General features: G+C 46.9%; 1 protein-coding gene across 1 annotated transcript; it reads left to right on the top strand.

Moving 5' to 3' along the window:
- Positions 1–4,942: 4,942 nt before the first annotated feature.
- On the top strand, positions 4,943–15,250 carry COMTD1 (catechol-O-methyltransferase domain containing 1). Its single transcript, XM_075257981.1, has 7 exons — positions 4,943–5,057; positions 11,594–11,721; positions 12,035–12,134; positions 13,178–13,296; positions 13,627–13,681; positions 14,779–14,915; positions 15,025–15,250. The coding sequence occupies exons 1-7, from the start codon at positions 4,976–4,978 to the stop codon at positions 15,175–15,177; spliced, it is 774 nt and encodes a 257-aa protein (XP_075114082.1). The 5' UTR covers positions 4,943–4,975; the 3' UTR covers positions 15,178–15,250.
- The last annotated feature ends 1,114 nt before the right edge of the window (positions 15,251–16,364 follow it).

The following is a 16,364-nucleotide window of genomic DNA, read 5'->3' as shown; positions in this document are numbered from 1 at the left end:
TCCCATCCTGCTTGCCGCGTCCTATTCTATGTAATAGGCGATAACTGGAAAACAGGCCCTTCCTAAATACGTGACACACAGAACACGGACAAGACAAACCACAACAAGGGAGGTCAGCTAGCCATGGGTCAGTAACAGTCGAGCAATGCAGTGTCAAAATCGATATCCAAAAGAGTAGTCAATAGGGAAAGCCAGAGGTCAAGAATCAGAATACAAGAATAAACAGCGAGAGAAAAGCCAGCACGCACTGAGCAATAGCAAGCAAGAATAAATGGGGAGGAAGAACCCGCTCTAGAGTTGATAGGTGGATAGGCTGTCAATCACACGGCAAGACTAGAATTAACCACTTCATGAACAGAGGCAAACAAGGGCAGAAGACGGGTGTGGTGGAAATTCAGTTACAGAACTAGAGCCGTGTTCACACAGTGCAACCAAAAACTAAGCAAGGAACCAAACTGCACACTCCTCCTGCACCGCCGCATGCGAGCAGAGGGTGGTGCAGTGACTCGAACAGGCAGAGATGTTACAATTATTACTTTCCTGGGGGCCACTAGAGAGCATTATTCGGTGTCTGGGGAGTATTATTATGTTCCTGGGGAGAATTATAATGCGTTGTGCCACTGGGAGCCTGGTGATGGTAAAAGGCCATTTCTTTTTGTATGTCCAGGTGGAAGGTATAGAATGGTGTTCCTTTGCGGCTGCATTCACACACTGAAATGTGTTTTTTTTAGTGATGTTTTCTAAGTTTACATGTAATATTTGTTTTGTTTTTTGTTTTTCTGGTTAACAACGTGCTACACTATATTTCCCTATACTTTGTAAATTTGCAGATCAAACAAATTTATATTACAGCTGTAAATTCAAAATTCGCACTAAAAAAACTTTGTGGCAAACCACATGCCACTGAAACTCCATCCACCCACATTGGATTACCGTGAAATTTCAGCATGAAGTAATGGTTTTGCAAAAAACCATTAAAGGGCTCCCCTATAAATACTAGTACTTGTGCACCACTCTGGCAGTTTGGGTCCTAGCATTGTCACGTTTACAACCCTCCATACCATCTTCCAAAGTGCAGATGATGGTGACTGTTACGGGTGCTGCAATGATATCTGATACATCTTTAGCCCCCACAACTGTGGTTAACAAGAATATGGTGAGCAAGCAGCGCAGCGCCCGGCGTGTAAGCAATACTGAGAGTTGTGTGCTTATGGAGAAACAGCTGATCTGCAAGGTTCTAACAGTCTAAGATCAGTGAGGCTCCCTGCTGATCAATCCTTGAAGATACTGTGGAACTAATCCTGTTATGTCTATGCACTGCCAGGGATTTAGTACAGGGAGAGACAAACACATGTGAGTGGGCCATTTACCCAGGTATACCAATATTATCATTATACAGTGACCATATAGCAGTAGGTACTGGCTCTACAGATTTACATGAATATATTGCAGGGAATATAAAGGGTCTCTTAGGAGACATCTCTGACTGTATTCGTCCACATTTCCTGTATCTTCCATCTGGATCGGACTGTTCTGACTACAACTAGTCGTGACGTGATCAGCTATTTTAAGAGGCTGCAATGCCCATGCAAGTGGTGTGACAACTTTTCAGTAGACATCGCTCGTCTGTTTTATAGGGCCTTGTCCAATAGAAGTGAATGTGACAAGTCTGTAATTACATTGCACGGCCACTCTGAAACAAACAGTGAAGGGGTCACAGCCTTGGCACGAATGGGTGATCCCAGGCACCAAATATTAGCAGGTCTTTTATTGATGACCTACCCACTTAACTAATACTCAGTGCAACCTTAAATGAACACTGTCCAAAAGACCCCCAAAGGCCCCTATTTGAGTTACCCAACCTTTTCAAACTCGGAACACCCCCAGTGCTAGAGGAACCTCTTCATTTTCTGCCATGTGAACATATGCAAGTAACAAACTGGTGCAGCAGAATGCATTACTCCGGGGGTCAGAAGCGCTCGCTTTGTTGCTAACTGGTACTGTTATATACTGTTATGATGAAGCTCTGCCCTAAACAGAAAGTCTAGACCTGCCCCTGGATGAAGACGGCTGCTGGATTTCCCTGGAGAGGAAAGGACTGATAATCTGATATTACACGGCAAAGGAAAGTAAAATCATATTCTTGCATCTCTATTTGCAAAAATCAGACGTGATCCGATTACATAGAAGCAGGATGTTTTTATTTTTTTTTTCTGTGCTTGCATTTTATTCTACTTGTACAACAGAGAAGATGGATCTGCAGGACACAAGTCTGAACAGAGCTTTATAGGTGAATAGTTCAGATCTTAGGTTTTTACTACCACAGCCCTGTGGCTCTATGGGCTTACAGAAATGCAATGGCTCAGCGTTTTCTGAGTCTTTACTGCCTTTATAAGCCATGACAGGACTCGTCTGAACAGGTTCTATATTTATTGCAAATACTTTTATATAGGCAGCATGAAAGTGTATGGAAGCATATGACAAAGTGTAAAACAAATACCGTAACCATCTCTCAATGCAGATATGAATTTGTGAAGTCTCGGAATGGTAGTAGTATACTAACCTTGGTCAATCTGGTTCATAATACTTCTAACCTCTAAAGATATTTGTAAGGATTTTCAATATGAGAGCAATAGAAGTAGCACGGTATAAAATAGCTTAAGTTGTGTAAGCCACCTGTCCAACAGCAACATAAACTTTTATGACAATCTTTACACTGGTGACACCCAAATATATATCTCCTCCCATGCCATCACCCTGCACTAGAACAAAACACCAGTGATTGTCTGATGTCTCTAAGATCAAGCCTCACCTTATCTGAACTCCTTGTATTTCTGCCATCTACTAACCCATCGAAACCCAACAACTCAGTTTGTGACCTTACCTTACCCACTAGACAGCACATTCACGTTATCTGGATTATATTTTATCCAAACCTTTCTTTTACCTAAAATATTCAATCATTTGCACGCCCATGTCACCTACACCTCAAAAACTTCTCCATCGTCCTCGGTCTTTTCACCGTGGAAACCTCAAAACCCCTTATTGTTGCTGTCAGTCTCCTCTATACCAGTATAATTCTCTACTTGGTGGTCTTCCATTTGCTACACTCTCCCCTCTACAAACTGTCGTGAAAGCAGATCCTGATCTGTCCACTAGGGTTGAGGGATCGGAAAAGATCGAATTCTGATCGGCGATAGAGTAAATTTCACGATCGCGATCAGAATTCCAATCCCGATCTTTTCCGGCCGGATCGAGGTCAGAGGTTATCTCAAGATCGGCTCAACCCTATTCATGTATATAGTATTAATAGGGTTGAGCGATCAGGATCAGATCCCAATTGGCGATCGAGCAAATTTCACGATCATGGTCAGGATCGGCTGGAAAATTATCAGAAATCGGATTTTTAAATCAATCCTGACATCTCAAGATCAGCTCAACTCTACTGTCCACCCTACTTGTCCTTTTGGTTCTGCCACTAGACTTGCATGTTTTTGTTGTAATAAAGATGGAGGGAATCAGAGGATGGGAGTAGTAGTGGCTGTAGAAATGTCACTTGATACGCCAAACTCTCCCAACACACCTCCCATGCCAGACGCTGACGAGAGGGACCTGCATGCTATCGGATAGTGGTGGTAGTAGTAGTGGATCCCACGGGGCGCTTCCTGTTGGAGAGGTATTCTCCTTTACCCTGTGCCATGTGATGGTGTTCAGGAAGAGCTCTAATGGTGAATGCAGGAATGACCATGAAGACATAAAGCTTCCCGATGGAGCTAGTAGTCTCCCAACTGTTGGGTTCACCCAGGCTTGGGAATGAGGGATGCTCAGACCAAAATGGTAGATAAGTGTCTTGTCACACTGGGATGCCGCACTTTGTTATCTGAACATCCCACTTTCATCTTTGAGACTGTTCTAGAGCAGGACCAGTTCTCTGGACTACTTTACCCTGGACAATCCAAGTATTAGCCGGCATCAACTGTTTCAAACATGAAATATAAGGGGTTGTTCACACTATCGCTGGTGATCATCAAAAGTGCCTGTTATTATCAGTTACAAGATTTTTAGCAACTGGCACTAGAAGAACCGTCACAAATCCGTTAAAATTTCCCTTTATTTTTTTATCAGACAAGATCAGAATGGATATCCAGCCGTAGTGTGAACCCCACACCCCCCACACCCTAAAACAAAAAAGAATAACTACTTAAGTTTTCCTTTCTACTTTAGGCCGTGTAACAATCCCCTTCATCCAAAAGTTTCCCTGCACTAAGTGTAGAGATAGTGGCTGGTGATGGGATCATACAGCCTCAGTTATATGGTCTTATGGGTGGACCATTGTACTAAACAAGCCCTCTGACCTCTTGTCTTACCCCCTATTTCCTCATAGATTGTAGCAGGGCCCTCCTATCCTATTACTTGATAAGTTAATCACTTTATTAGACTGTATTGCCTGATATATCTACACATTTACCCTTTGACGTTTCAGAATATGTGGCACTATGGAAATAAAGCTAGTATTTTCCTCATCATAAATATGACACTATAATATATAATATATACTATAATATGGCTGTATTATTAAATCCTGGCCGCTAGATGGCAGCATAATACCTATTTCTAGGTCTCTCATTAACTGTGTATCCAGTTCCCTAAAGTTCCTCTCCTCTAGTCTATATAATAGAGGCTCAGGGCAGCACTGCCTTACATCAGAAGTCTATTCAGGCAAGTTAAATGCAGACAATCCTATTTATACAGATTTAACAGCACATGGTTTAATAATGCATTCAGTGTATGGAGATGTAATTCTGTACAGCTACCACCAGATGGCAGGCGCACACCATGCCTTGTCAGGTCCTATTGTAATTGCCGGCTTCCTATTAGATAGAAGATCATGTGACCAGAAGCGGAGGATGTGCCGAGTCCCCGGGTGCACGTTGCTGCTGCTGCTGCTGCTGTCCTTTGTACCTGCTGCACCACCATGTCCTTCTCTACAGTCAGCAGGGAAGCAGTGGTCGGCATAGGTGTGCTCGGGGTCACCTTCGCTGCAGGGGTCTACATTGGTGAGTGCCACTAACTGTGTCATATTCAGTATCAATGAGAAATCCTTCATGGAAATGCTGCAGTCATTACATAACTAAAGTGTGAGGGAGAGACAGGACTTGTACGTGTGCCCCAAGTCACAGAATGGCACAAGCAGTAAGGAGGGGAAGGGTAGTCACATAGTAACAATAGCTTGAGGGACCCAAATATTAGGACCAGCCAGGGCACCGCTGATAGTAAGAGCAGCAAGAATACTCCCTATACTATAGTAAGAAGGGGAAGGGTAGTAAGTAACATGGTAACAATAGCTTGATGGGTATGTATCAGGTCACTGGATAGGAAGCCCCATTATATGTCAAGCCCTGATACATTATTTGTAACCACAGCTAAGTATCTCTTCATTTATTAAACACTTATTTTATTATATTCTGGTGTGATTATAGTACATATAAGTAAATAAATAAATAGGATACAAGCAGGCTGCTTCTACTATGGGGAGCCCCGGCTGCTTCTACTATGGGGAGCCCCGGCTGCTTCTACTATGGGGAGCCCCGGCTGCTTCTACTATGGGGAGCCCTGGCTGCTTCTACTATGGGGAGCCCTGGCTGCTTCTACTATGGGGAGCCCCGGCTGCTTCTACTATGGGGAGCCCCGGCTGCTTCTACTATGGGGAGCCCTGGCTGCTTCTACTATGGGGAGCCCTGGCTGCTTCTACTATGGGGAGCCCTGGCTGCTTCTACTATGGGGAGCCCCGGCTGCTTCTACTATGGGGAGCCCTGGCTGCTTCTACTATGGGGAGCCCTGGCTGCTTCTACTATGGGGAGCCCTGGCTGCTTCTACTATGGGGAGCCCTGGCTGCTTCTACTATGGGGAGCCCTGGCTGCTTCTACTATGGGGAGCCCTGGCTGCTTCTACTATGGGGAGCCCTGGCTGCTTCTACTATGGGGAGCCCTGGCTGCTTCTACTATGGGGAGCCCTGGCTGCTTCTACTATGGGGAGCCCTGGCTGCTTCTACTATGGGGAGCCCCGGCTGCTTCTACCATGGGGAGCCCCGGCTGCTTCTACCATGGGGAGCCCCGGCTGCTTCTACTATGGGGAGCCCCGGCTGCTTCTACTATGGGGAGCCCCGGCTGCTTCTACTATGGGGAGCCCTGGCTGCTTCTACTATGGGGAGCCCTGGCTGCTTCTACTATGGGGAGCCCTGGCTGCTTCTACTATGGGGAGCCCTGGCTGCTTCTACTATGGGGAGCCCTGGCTGCTTCTACTATGGGGAGCCCCGGCTGCTTCTACTATACGGAGCCCCGGCTGCTTCTACTATACGGAGCCCCGGCTGCTTCTACTATGCGGAGCCCCGGCTGCTTCTACTATGGGGAGCCCTGGCTGCTTCTACTATGGGGAGCCCTGGCTGCTTCTACTATGGGGAGCCCTGGCTGCTTCTACTATACGGAGCCCCGGCTGCTTCTACTATGCGGAGCCCCGGCTGCTTCTACTATGGGGAGCCCCGGCTGCTTCTACTATGGGGAGCCCCGGCTGCTTCTACTATGCGGAGCCCCGGCCGCTTCTACTATGGGGAGCCCTGGCCGCTTCTACTATGGGGAGCCCTGGCCGCTTCTACTATGGGGAGCCCCGGCTGCTTCTACTATGGGGAGCCCTGGCTGCTTCTACTATGGGGAGCCCTGGCTGCTTCTACTATGGGGAGCCCTGGCTGCTTCTACTATGGGGAGCCCTGGCTGCTTCTACTATGGGGAGCCCTGGCTGCTTCTACTATACGGAGCCCCGGCTGCTTCTACTATGCGGAGCCCCGGCTGCTTCTACTATGGGGAGCCCCGGCTGCTTCTACTATGGGGAGCCCTGGCTGCTTCTACTATGGGGAGCCCTGGCTGCTTCTACTATACGGAGCCCTGGCTGCTTCTACTATACGGAGCCCTGGCTGCTTCTACTATACGGAGCCCCGGCTGCTTCTACTATACGGAGCCCCGGCTGCTTCTACTATGCGGAGCCCCGGCTGCTTCTACTATGGGGAGCCCTGGCTGCTTCTACTATGGGGAGCCCTGGCTGCTTCTACTATGGGGAGCCCTGGCTGCTTCTACTATGGGGAGCCCTGGCTGCTTCTACTATGGGGAGCCCTGGCTGCTTCTACTATGGGGAGCCCTGGCTGCTTCTACTATGGGGAGCCCCGGCTGCTTCTACTATACGGAGCCCCGGCTGCTTCTACTATGCGGAGCCCCGGCTGCTTCTACTATGGGGAGCCCCGGCTGCTTCTACTATGGGGAGCCCTGGCTGCTTCTACTATGGGGAGCCCTGGCTGCTTCTACTATGGGGAACCCTGGCTGCTTCTACTATGGGGAGCCCTGGCTGCTTCTACTATGGGGAGCCCTGGCCGCTTCTACTATGGGGAGCCCTGGCCGCTTCTACTATGGGGAGCCCCGGCCGCTTCTACTATGGGGAGCCCCGGCCGCTTCTACTATGGGGAGCCCCGGCCGCTTCTACTATGGGGAGCCCTGGCCGCTTCTACTATGGGGAGCCCTGGCCGCTTCTACTATGGGGAGCCCTGGCTGCTTCTACTATGGGGAGCCCTGGCTGCTTCTACTATGGGGAGCCCTGGCTGCTTCTACTATGGGGAGCCCTGGCTGCTTCTACTATACGGAGCCCTGGCTGCTTCTACTATACGGAGCCCCGGCTGCTTCTACTATGCGGAGCCCCGGCTGCTTCTACTATGGGGAGCCCCGGCTGCTTCTACTATGGGGAGCCCTGGCTGCTTCTACTATGGGGAGCCCTGGCTGCTTCTACTATGGGGAGCCCTGGCTGCTTCTACTATACGGAGCCCTGGCTGCTTCTACTATACGGAGCCCCGGCTGCTTCTACTATACGGAGCCCCGGCTGCTTCTACTATGCGGAGCCCCGGCTGCTTCTACTATGGGGAGCCCCGGCTGCTTCTACTATGGGGAGCCCTGGCTGCTTCTACTATGGGGAGCCCTGGCTGCTTCTACTATGGGGAGCCCTGGCTGCTTCTACTATGGGGAGCCCTGGCTGCTTCTACTATGGGGAGCCCTGGCTGCTTCTACTATGGGGAGCCCTGGCTGCTTCTACTATGGGGAGCCCCGGCTGCTTCTACTATACGGAGCCCCGGCTGCTTCTACTATGCGGAGCCCCGGCTGCTTCTACTATGGGGAGCCCCGGCTGCTTCTACTATGGGGAGCCCCGGCTGCTTCTACTATGGGGAGCCCTGGCTGCTTCTACTATGGGGAGCCCTGGCTGCTTCTACTATGGGGAGCCCTGGCTGCTTCTACTATGGGGAGCCCTGGCTGCTTCTACTATGGGGAGCCCTGGCTGCTTCTACTATGGGGAGCCCTGGCCGCTTCTACTATGGGGAGCCCTGGCCGCTTCTACTATGGGGAGCCCCGGCCGCTTCTACTATGGGGAGCCCTTTCCGCTTCTACTATGGGGAGCCCTGGCTGCTTCTACTATGGGGAGCCCTGGCTGCTTCTACTATGGGGAGCCCTGGCTGCTTCTACTATGGGGAGCCCTGGCTGCTTCTACTATACGGAGCCCCGGCTGCTTCTACTATGGGGAGCCCTGGCTGCTTCTACTATGGGGAGCCCTGGCTGCTTCTACTATGGGGAGCCCTGGCTGCTTCTACTATGGGGAGCCCTGGCTGCTTCTACTATGGGGAGCCCCGGCCGCTTCTACTATGGGGAGCCCCGGCCGCTTCTACTATGGGGAGCCCCGGCCGCTTCTACTATGGGGAGCCCTTTCCGCTTCTACTATGGGGAGCCCTGGCTGCTTCTACTATGCGGAGCCCCGGCTGCTTCTATTGTCACAATGTCACTTGCTCCTTCAATGAGGTTAAGGCAAATCTATGGAATTCTGCTCCGCTTTTAGTGTAATGAGTTGATGAGAGAAGTGTCCGGCGCCATTCTTTCCATTATATTGCAACACATTTAGTTGCAGCCTGATTGACACTTTTACCATCCAGCACAATTAGTTATGTAACCCAGGGGTGCGGTATAGGTGGTATACAAATAGTAGTCATGTAAGACACCCCAAAGACCCCTCTACCACATGAGACAATAACATTATTGAGGTTTATTCACACAACATGAATGTAATATGTATTAGATACTCCAATATGTGGATTGCTATATAGATCCTAATATTACAGCCATTTATTCCAGGTTTCGTCCAGCAGTTTTCCATACTTCTATCTCTTATAGGAGCGGACGGAGAGGATAAATAATTAACGCCTTTGCGGTTTGATACTTTTATCTGTCACAGACATCTCTCTATCAGAATCCTGTCTTCTGGTCTGTAGCAGAGGGCTACACTGTAGGAGCATGTACAAATGGGGGTTAACCTGGGGAAAATCCCTTAGGCTGGGCCCCAGTGGGGTAAACGTTTTGCAGTCCCAGCAAAGTGGATAGTTATCTAGTGAATCCCATCCACATAGTGCAGAAAAATCCACTCCGTGGAAATGCTGCGACTTCCAAAACAGTTGCGTTTTTGAAACTAGCAGAATGTTATTTATACCTACCGAAAAGCCAGCGTTTTCCCAATAGGAATAATTGAAGCAGAAAGTCTACAGAGGAAAACTCGGACTTTCTGTAAAAAGCGCTGCGAGAAGAACCACAATGCATTTCCACTGCAGCGCTTCTTTGTTGCGGCCTGCTACATAGGGCCTTCGTCTTTAGGACAGGGACATACAAGGCAAGTTTGCAGCAGTATAGCTGTAGCGAAATATCTCGCAGTTAACCCATTGCAATATACAGTAGGAACAAATCCAAATATTGCAGCCCAAAATGTCTTGTGCTGCGGGTCTTGATTCGATTTATTGTTGCAGATGCGGCCATGGTTTTTAATATTTGCACTGCAAAGCTTGAAAGGTGAGTCAGTCCTGAAATCCCAGCTGGAAGTTGTGCTGATGAGCAACTGATTTTGGCTTTTTTTTTTTTTTTTTTTGTCCCTACAGCTGTTCATTGGCTGAAATCCACTGTCTATTCTCTCTTATGGGGAAGTAATAGAGTGAGGTTGCAGGTGGGGAGGCAATATAATACATGTTATATGAGAGATGAGATAATCAACATCGCAGCTACCTGTGTTATTTCTGAAAATATAACCAGCTGGAAACACAGTTGGGATATATGAACTGTAAATTATATGGCATATTACAGAAATATGCTATCATACTTAGATACATTTTATATAGAAGTCTATGGAGAGGGAGGAGAAGGTTGCTGGAAAAGACTCTGACCCCTCATTCACATTGGCATTTGGTAATCCTTTCGGGGAGTCTGCACGGGGACCAGATGCACTGGCAAGCCGGGTGCAGTGAATGCACACAGACCCCATAGACTATACTGGAGTCCGTGTGGTATCCGCACGGAACACGCGGACAGAAAAGTAGATCATGATCTACTTTCATGTCCGCATGTTCTGTACGGGCAGCACAGGGAAAGCACATGGACCCCATTATAGTCTATGAGGTCCGTGTGCTTTCACTGCACTCCGCTTGTACTATAGAATGTACTATTGCCCCCATGTCCGACCTCTCTGTATTACACCTAGAGTTCCCTGTACTCAGTCAGACATAGGCGAATTTCTGCTGGCAATAAGAGGTGGAAAGTACAAAAGAGGATAGTGGATTTCAGCGCAGTATTTCATGGAAAGGAGCCAAAATCCATTAACAAAGTTTATTAGAAAATATTGTAATGACACAAATGTGGGCAGAAAAATCTAAAGTTGTGTGAAAGTACACATATGCTATAATGGAGGAACCAGTGGCGTAACTAGGAATGGCCCCCACAGTCGCCCCTGCACACAGTATTGTACCCAATAGTGGCCCCTGCACACAGTATTATCCCCCGTAGTGGCCCCTGCACACAGTATTGTACCCAATAGTGGCCCCTGCACACAGTATTTACCCCCGTAGTGGCCCCTGCACACAGTATTGTACCCAATAGTGGCCCCTGCACACAGTATTATGCTCCACTGTGGACACCCTTAAACAATTAGTATACTCTGGGGTCTTTTCTGACCCCAGAGTATAATAATCGGAAACCCAGGGGGAGAAAAACATTAAAAAAACACTGTTACTTACCTCTCCATGATCCGGGCAGGCTTCGGCCTAGTCGTCTGACGTCTCATGACTCTGGCCTGCGTCCCGGGTCATGTGACGTCTAACGTCATTGAAGATGGACTACTTCGGAGGCAGACAGTGTAGGAGCCGGGAGATAGGTGAGTAACAGGGTTTTTTATGTTTCTTACCTCTCCCGGGCCGCCGGTCATTATACTCGGGGGGTCCGAAAAGACCCCTGACTATAATGATAGCAGCGGTAGCGGCTGTCACCGGGCCCCTAATGTCCCGGGCCCTGTGGTAGCTGCCTCTGCTGCTACGGCGGTAGTTACGCCACTGGGAGGAACAGGTGAAATTGACAGTGATGAGGTGACTAGGGACATGGTGGAGGTTTAGTGACACGTTCCTTTTAATCATCCATAATACAGGCTGCTGTAAGTCTGCACTAGCGTTCAGTTCTAGTAAACACAAGGTCACATCTTATAGGAAAAAGATACTTCATGTATCGAAGAAAAAAATCCCAGAAGATGTTTGAAGGTACAGATGACCCGCGGAGGACATATCTGGTGCGCTTGTCTCTTAGAGAACATCCGTCGGCAAAGAAATTACGTCAGGTATGAAATATATACTGAAGTCTATGGTGAGGGCAAAGTCATGTCTTCCAGCACAGAGGCCCCCAGACCATTATAGGATGTTATTGAATCACTTTGTGTATTAAAGGGGAAATGGCCAATTAAATGATATAACCAGGTGCCAAGATCTGGTAATGTGACATTCGTCATGTCTGTAACGTACAAGAATATCCAGTGGCAGCTGCTGTGGATCTAAACTGCATAATGGGCCCTTTAAGGGGGCCTTTAATGGTACAACATTTATTGTCCTTATTGATAGTAAAACCTAATGTAAAATAATAATGGCGGTCTCCAGCTTCTTGTAGGGACCACTTCTCAGGATGTCGGCTGTGACGCTGCCCAACTGCTGGCAAATCTGGCAAAGCTTATCAACTCAAAGAACATTTTGGACATGGGTGAGGATTCCTGCGACATTTGTTAGCACAGTCACTGAAAGGAATATTCCAGTTGTAGATCATGGAAAGTTATACAGCTTCCTATAAAATTTCTGTATCAATTCCTCATGTTTTCAAGATCACCGCTTGCTGTCATACAATAGGAACCTGTTTATTACCAGAAGCTAAAAATCTGTTCTTACAGTGACATTACATGTCTATTTACACAGTGCAGTCATATTGCTTTATCATGACCCAGTTTTCTCACAACTTTGCAATAAAATCTCCAAAAAATGCTGTAGATATAAGGAAAGCTGTAGGGAAAAAAACAGGGTACATGAGTAGCAGGAGGAGAGTGTTTAGGAGGAGCGCTGTGCAGTTAAAGCCTCATTATAGTCTATAGGGTCCGTGCGCTATAACTGCACAGTGCTTGCAGTTGCGCTGATAAAAAGTAAGCTCCCTCGTAACAGCAAGCTGACAGCTCTCCCAACTAGCAAAGATGAGCCTACGGCAAATCAACGCTGGTTCTGCAGCAGGCTCGTCTTTGCTAGTCGGGAGAGCTGGCAGCTTGCTGTTACGAGGGAGCTGACTTTTTTGTCATAGGAATGAATTGATTGGCCAGTGTACAGCATTCGGCCAATCAATGCTGGTTCTGCCGGAGGCTCGTCTGTGAGGAGGCGGAGTCTAAGATTGGACCACAATGGAGACTGCTGTGGTCCGATGTTAGACTCCGTCTCCTCACAGCCGAGCCTTCGGCAGAACCAGCGTTGATTGGCCAGTGTACAGCATTCAGCCAATCAATTCATTCCTATGACAAAAACGTCAGCTCCCTCGTAACAGCAAGCTGCCAACTCTCCCGACCATCAAGGACGAGCCTGCTGCAGAACCAGCGTTGATTTGCTGAATGCTATAGCATTCGGCCAATCAACGCTGGTTCTGAATTCGAATATTTACTGCAAATAGCTAGTAGTATTCGATCGAGTACGAATATTTCGAATACCGTAGTATTCGATCGAATACTACTCGCTCATCTCTATTCCTATGATATGTTCTATGTATTACAGGGTGCAGCTATGGCTATAACCCTTTGATCCTCGCCTTGGTATTGCCCTCCGATGGAAAACTAATTGCACATGTGCGAGAGGCGGAGGATGTGAGCCAAGCAAGAGAATACTGGAGAGAGGTATGGCGTGTTGGTTGCCGTATAAAATACCAAAGTTGAAAGCCATATGCGGTTTGACCATTGCATGCTCTGGTTTTGTAAAGTGGACATTTGCTGCGTGTTTATAGGATCAACTATAAAATGTGTTTTACCTGTAAAATCCCCACAACCAGTCACTCCATGGTTATACTCTGGTTTTCTGCATATTTTGATGCAGTGATCTGAATATACTCATATGGTAGATTACACACAGCAACACAATTTCAGACAAATCACAGCAAAACTGCACTATGAATATACCCCTATGGACAAATAACTGTGTCTTTCTTTTTCTCCGAACTTTATTCGCAGGCTGGCGTAGACAAAAGGATTCAGGTGGAAGTGAAGTCTGAAGAGCAAACGCTGGGTAATGAAATGATGCCTTGGTGACCTACTCCTCATGTTCTGTTCAACTGAGACATATACAAGCCCTGCAAATATTGACATCTGGGGCCTAAACAATGTGATATTCTAATCATAGCTCAGATTTTGAATATGGTTTTCCCGTTTATTAGGGCGCAAAAACAATTCCCGCTCACCGTTCTGCATGCATGCAAACAAGACAAAATGGGGGGAATTTATTAGGATCAGATTAATAATTTGTGCAATGACTTCAGAGGCACCGAAATTATTCAGATACAATGGTCCCATGGCACATTTAATGTCCCATGCACCAAAAATGGAATCTACACCAATAAGGAACAGACGTAGATTTCTGGTAAAATCAGATTGCCTGAGATCTCCGCTGGAGCTGGAGTCAGGGCAAAATGACACTGGGACAAGGCCTATATTTGGCCAAAGATGTACCAACGATTCGCCCCTTTTACACCAACTTTGTAGTATAGATGAACAATAAATCAGGATTTCGCCCCACCATAGCAAGCAAACTGTTAAGGCTCCGTTCCCACAGAGTAACGTGCCGTTCATTCTGACACGTAAACACGTGTCAGAGTGAGCGCTGTAAAACAGAATCCCATTCAATGGGTGTCATCTTACGCGCGCTACGCACTGCAATCAATGGGAGGCTTTTTAACCCATTGATTTCAATGTGTAGTGCACATAAGACAGCACCCATTGAAGTCAACGGGATTCTGTTTTACAGTGCTCATTCTGACACGTGTTTACATGTCAGAATGAGCGGCACGTTACTCCGTGGGAACGGAGCCTTACTGATGTGCAGCAGGGTCTTAGTGAAGAATATATCATATACCAATGAGTTTCCAATTGTAGGAATTGCTCACAGCCAGACCCTTCGCCATTTCCTAGAGGCGTCACCTTATGCAGTGAATGACACACGCGCAGAACTTCAGAGCAAATGTGTGGTTCAGGGAAGGGTGTGTGGAGACCCTGCGGAGCATTTTCTGCAGTCGGGAGGTGCTATGTATTTTGGCCATTAACATAAAGGAATCACGGTGTTCGAGCCTTATCTCATGTTGCTTCTGTTGAACTCTCTTTTGTATACAGATGACTTACTATCTGCCGGGGAAGCCGGGACATTTGACCTCATCTTTATCAATATGGCTGGTCAGACGAACTGCAGAAAATGTTATGAGAAATGTCTGCGTCTGTTGAAGAGTAAAGGAGTATTGGCCATAGATGGGGTAAGCACGATCAGTCTGTGTATTATGGCATACCGCTATATTGTCTCATAGAATTGTATAATGGACCTTCTTAGATACATAAAATATTAACCCCGATATTACTTGCCAGGTGCTGTGTAATGGAGCAGTCCTTAGGAAGAACTCCATGACCGATAAGGTGCAGAGCATACAACAGATGAATGAAGCCATTCTAAGGGACGCTCGGATATTCCTCAGTATACTACCTCTGGCAGACGGACTCATGCTCTGTTTTAAGCTTTAAAGTCTTGTGATCCAATAGAGAATGTGTATATTTTACAAATGGCCTCATGGACACTACTATATGATGGGTCTGTAGCTCCATACATAATGTATCAGCAATGTCATACTGTAAACCAAAGCAAACACGTTGTATTATGGAGGTATTACGTCTACAATAGACTATGGTGCCTGATGAAGGCCGGCCGCATGCCCACGAGTCCATAATACCTGCAGAAACTCTCTGCGTGACTGTAAAGAAGTTACTGTACATGTGTGAATGGTGGAAGCCACAATTGTTGAGTATATTTAATTTTCTTTGTGTATTTTACGTGTTCAATGTCAATCATGTGATGTGCTTAACCCCTTGGTGTCCGGCCGCTTTCACACATTCCTAAGGGAGCGGTATCTATCGAATACACTAAGCGGCCGAACACCAAGGTGTTAAGCGCAGTGAATATTTGATGTGCTTAACCCCTTGGTGTCCGGCCACTTACACGCATTTCTATGGGAGCGAGGTATTCGACCGGATACTACTCGCTCATCTTTAGGAAAGTATACAGGATACTATATTTTTTTAATTATTTATTCCAAGGGCACTGTAGGGATGAAAATGCTTTGCATCTATAGATAATCGAACGAGTGACGGACTGGTAGGACATTGCCTTTAAGGGCTTACTGTGTGTTATGTATCTGTTCATTGGTGGACAGACAGCAATAGAATACCCCTGCCAAACCTCTGCCTTGTTTATACAGGGATATTGGAGGGCATTCTCATGAATTGGTCCTCAATCTATTGTAGCAGGAATCTTTGTACATAAGTTATAGTATCAGGTCTTATGTTAACTTCATTTTGGGCTGGTTCATTGTCCTCACGCCATTATGAGAGGTTTTATAATTTTATCATGTTTTCTTTCTTCCCCTTTTTAATCAAAGGAAAGTGTTTTTTGCACAAGAGTTCAGTATCATGAGACGTTCTGTACTGAAAGTCTTACTCGCAGTATATCAAGGTAAATAAATCTAATCCTGTCTGACACTATCTGCCTTGTCATTACTCATGAGTTACTTGCTTTAAAAAAAGATTACACATGAAAGTGTATTCATTAAAGCTGAAAGGCCATGTTGTTCTTTAGTGTGTATGAGTTACATGTATTTTGGGGATAACACTTGTAATATTTTTTTTATTAAGTTACCTTTCTTTGGCTTTTGCAG

Source organism: Leptodactylus fuscus, chromosome 10, assembly GCF_031893055.1.
Source record: "Leptodactylus fuscus isolate aLepFus1 chromosome 10, aLepFus1.hap2, whole genome shotgun sequence".
NCBI classification, from domain to species: domain Eukaryota; kingdom Metazoa; phylum Chordata; class Amphibia; order Anura; family Leptodactylidae; genus Leptodactylus; species Leptodactylus fuscus.
This window is presented reverse-complemented; position numbering and strand designations above follow the sequence as displayed.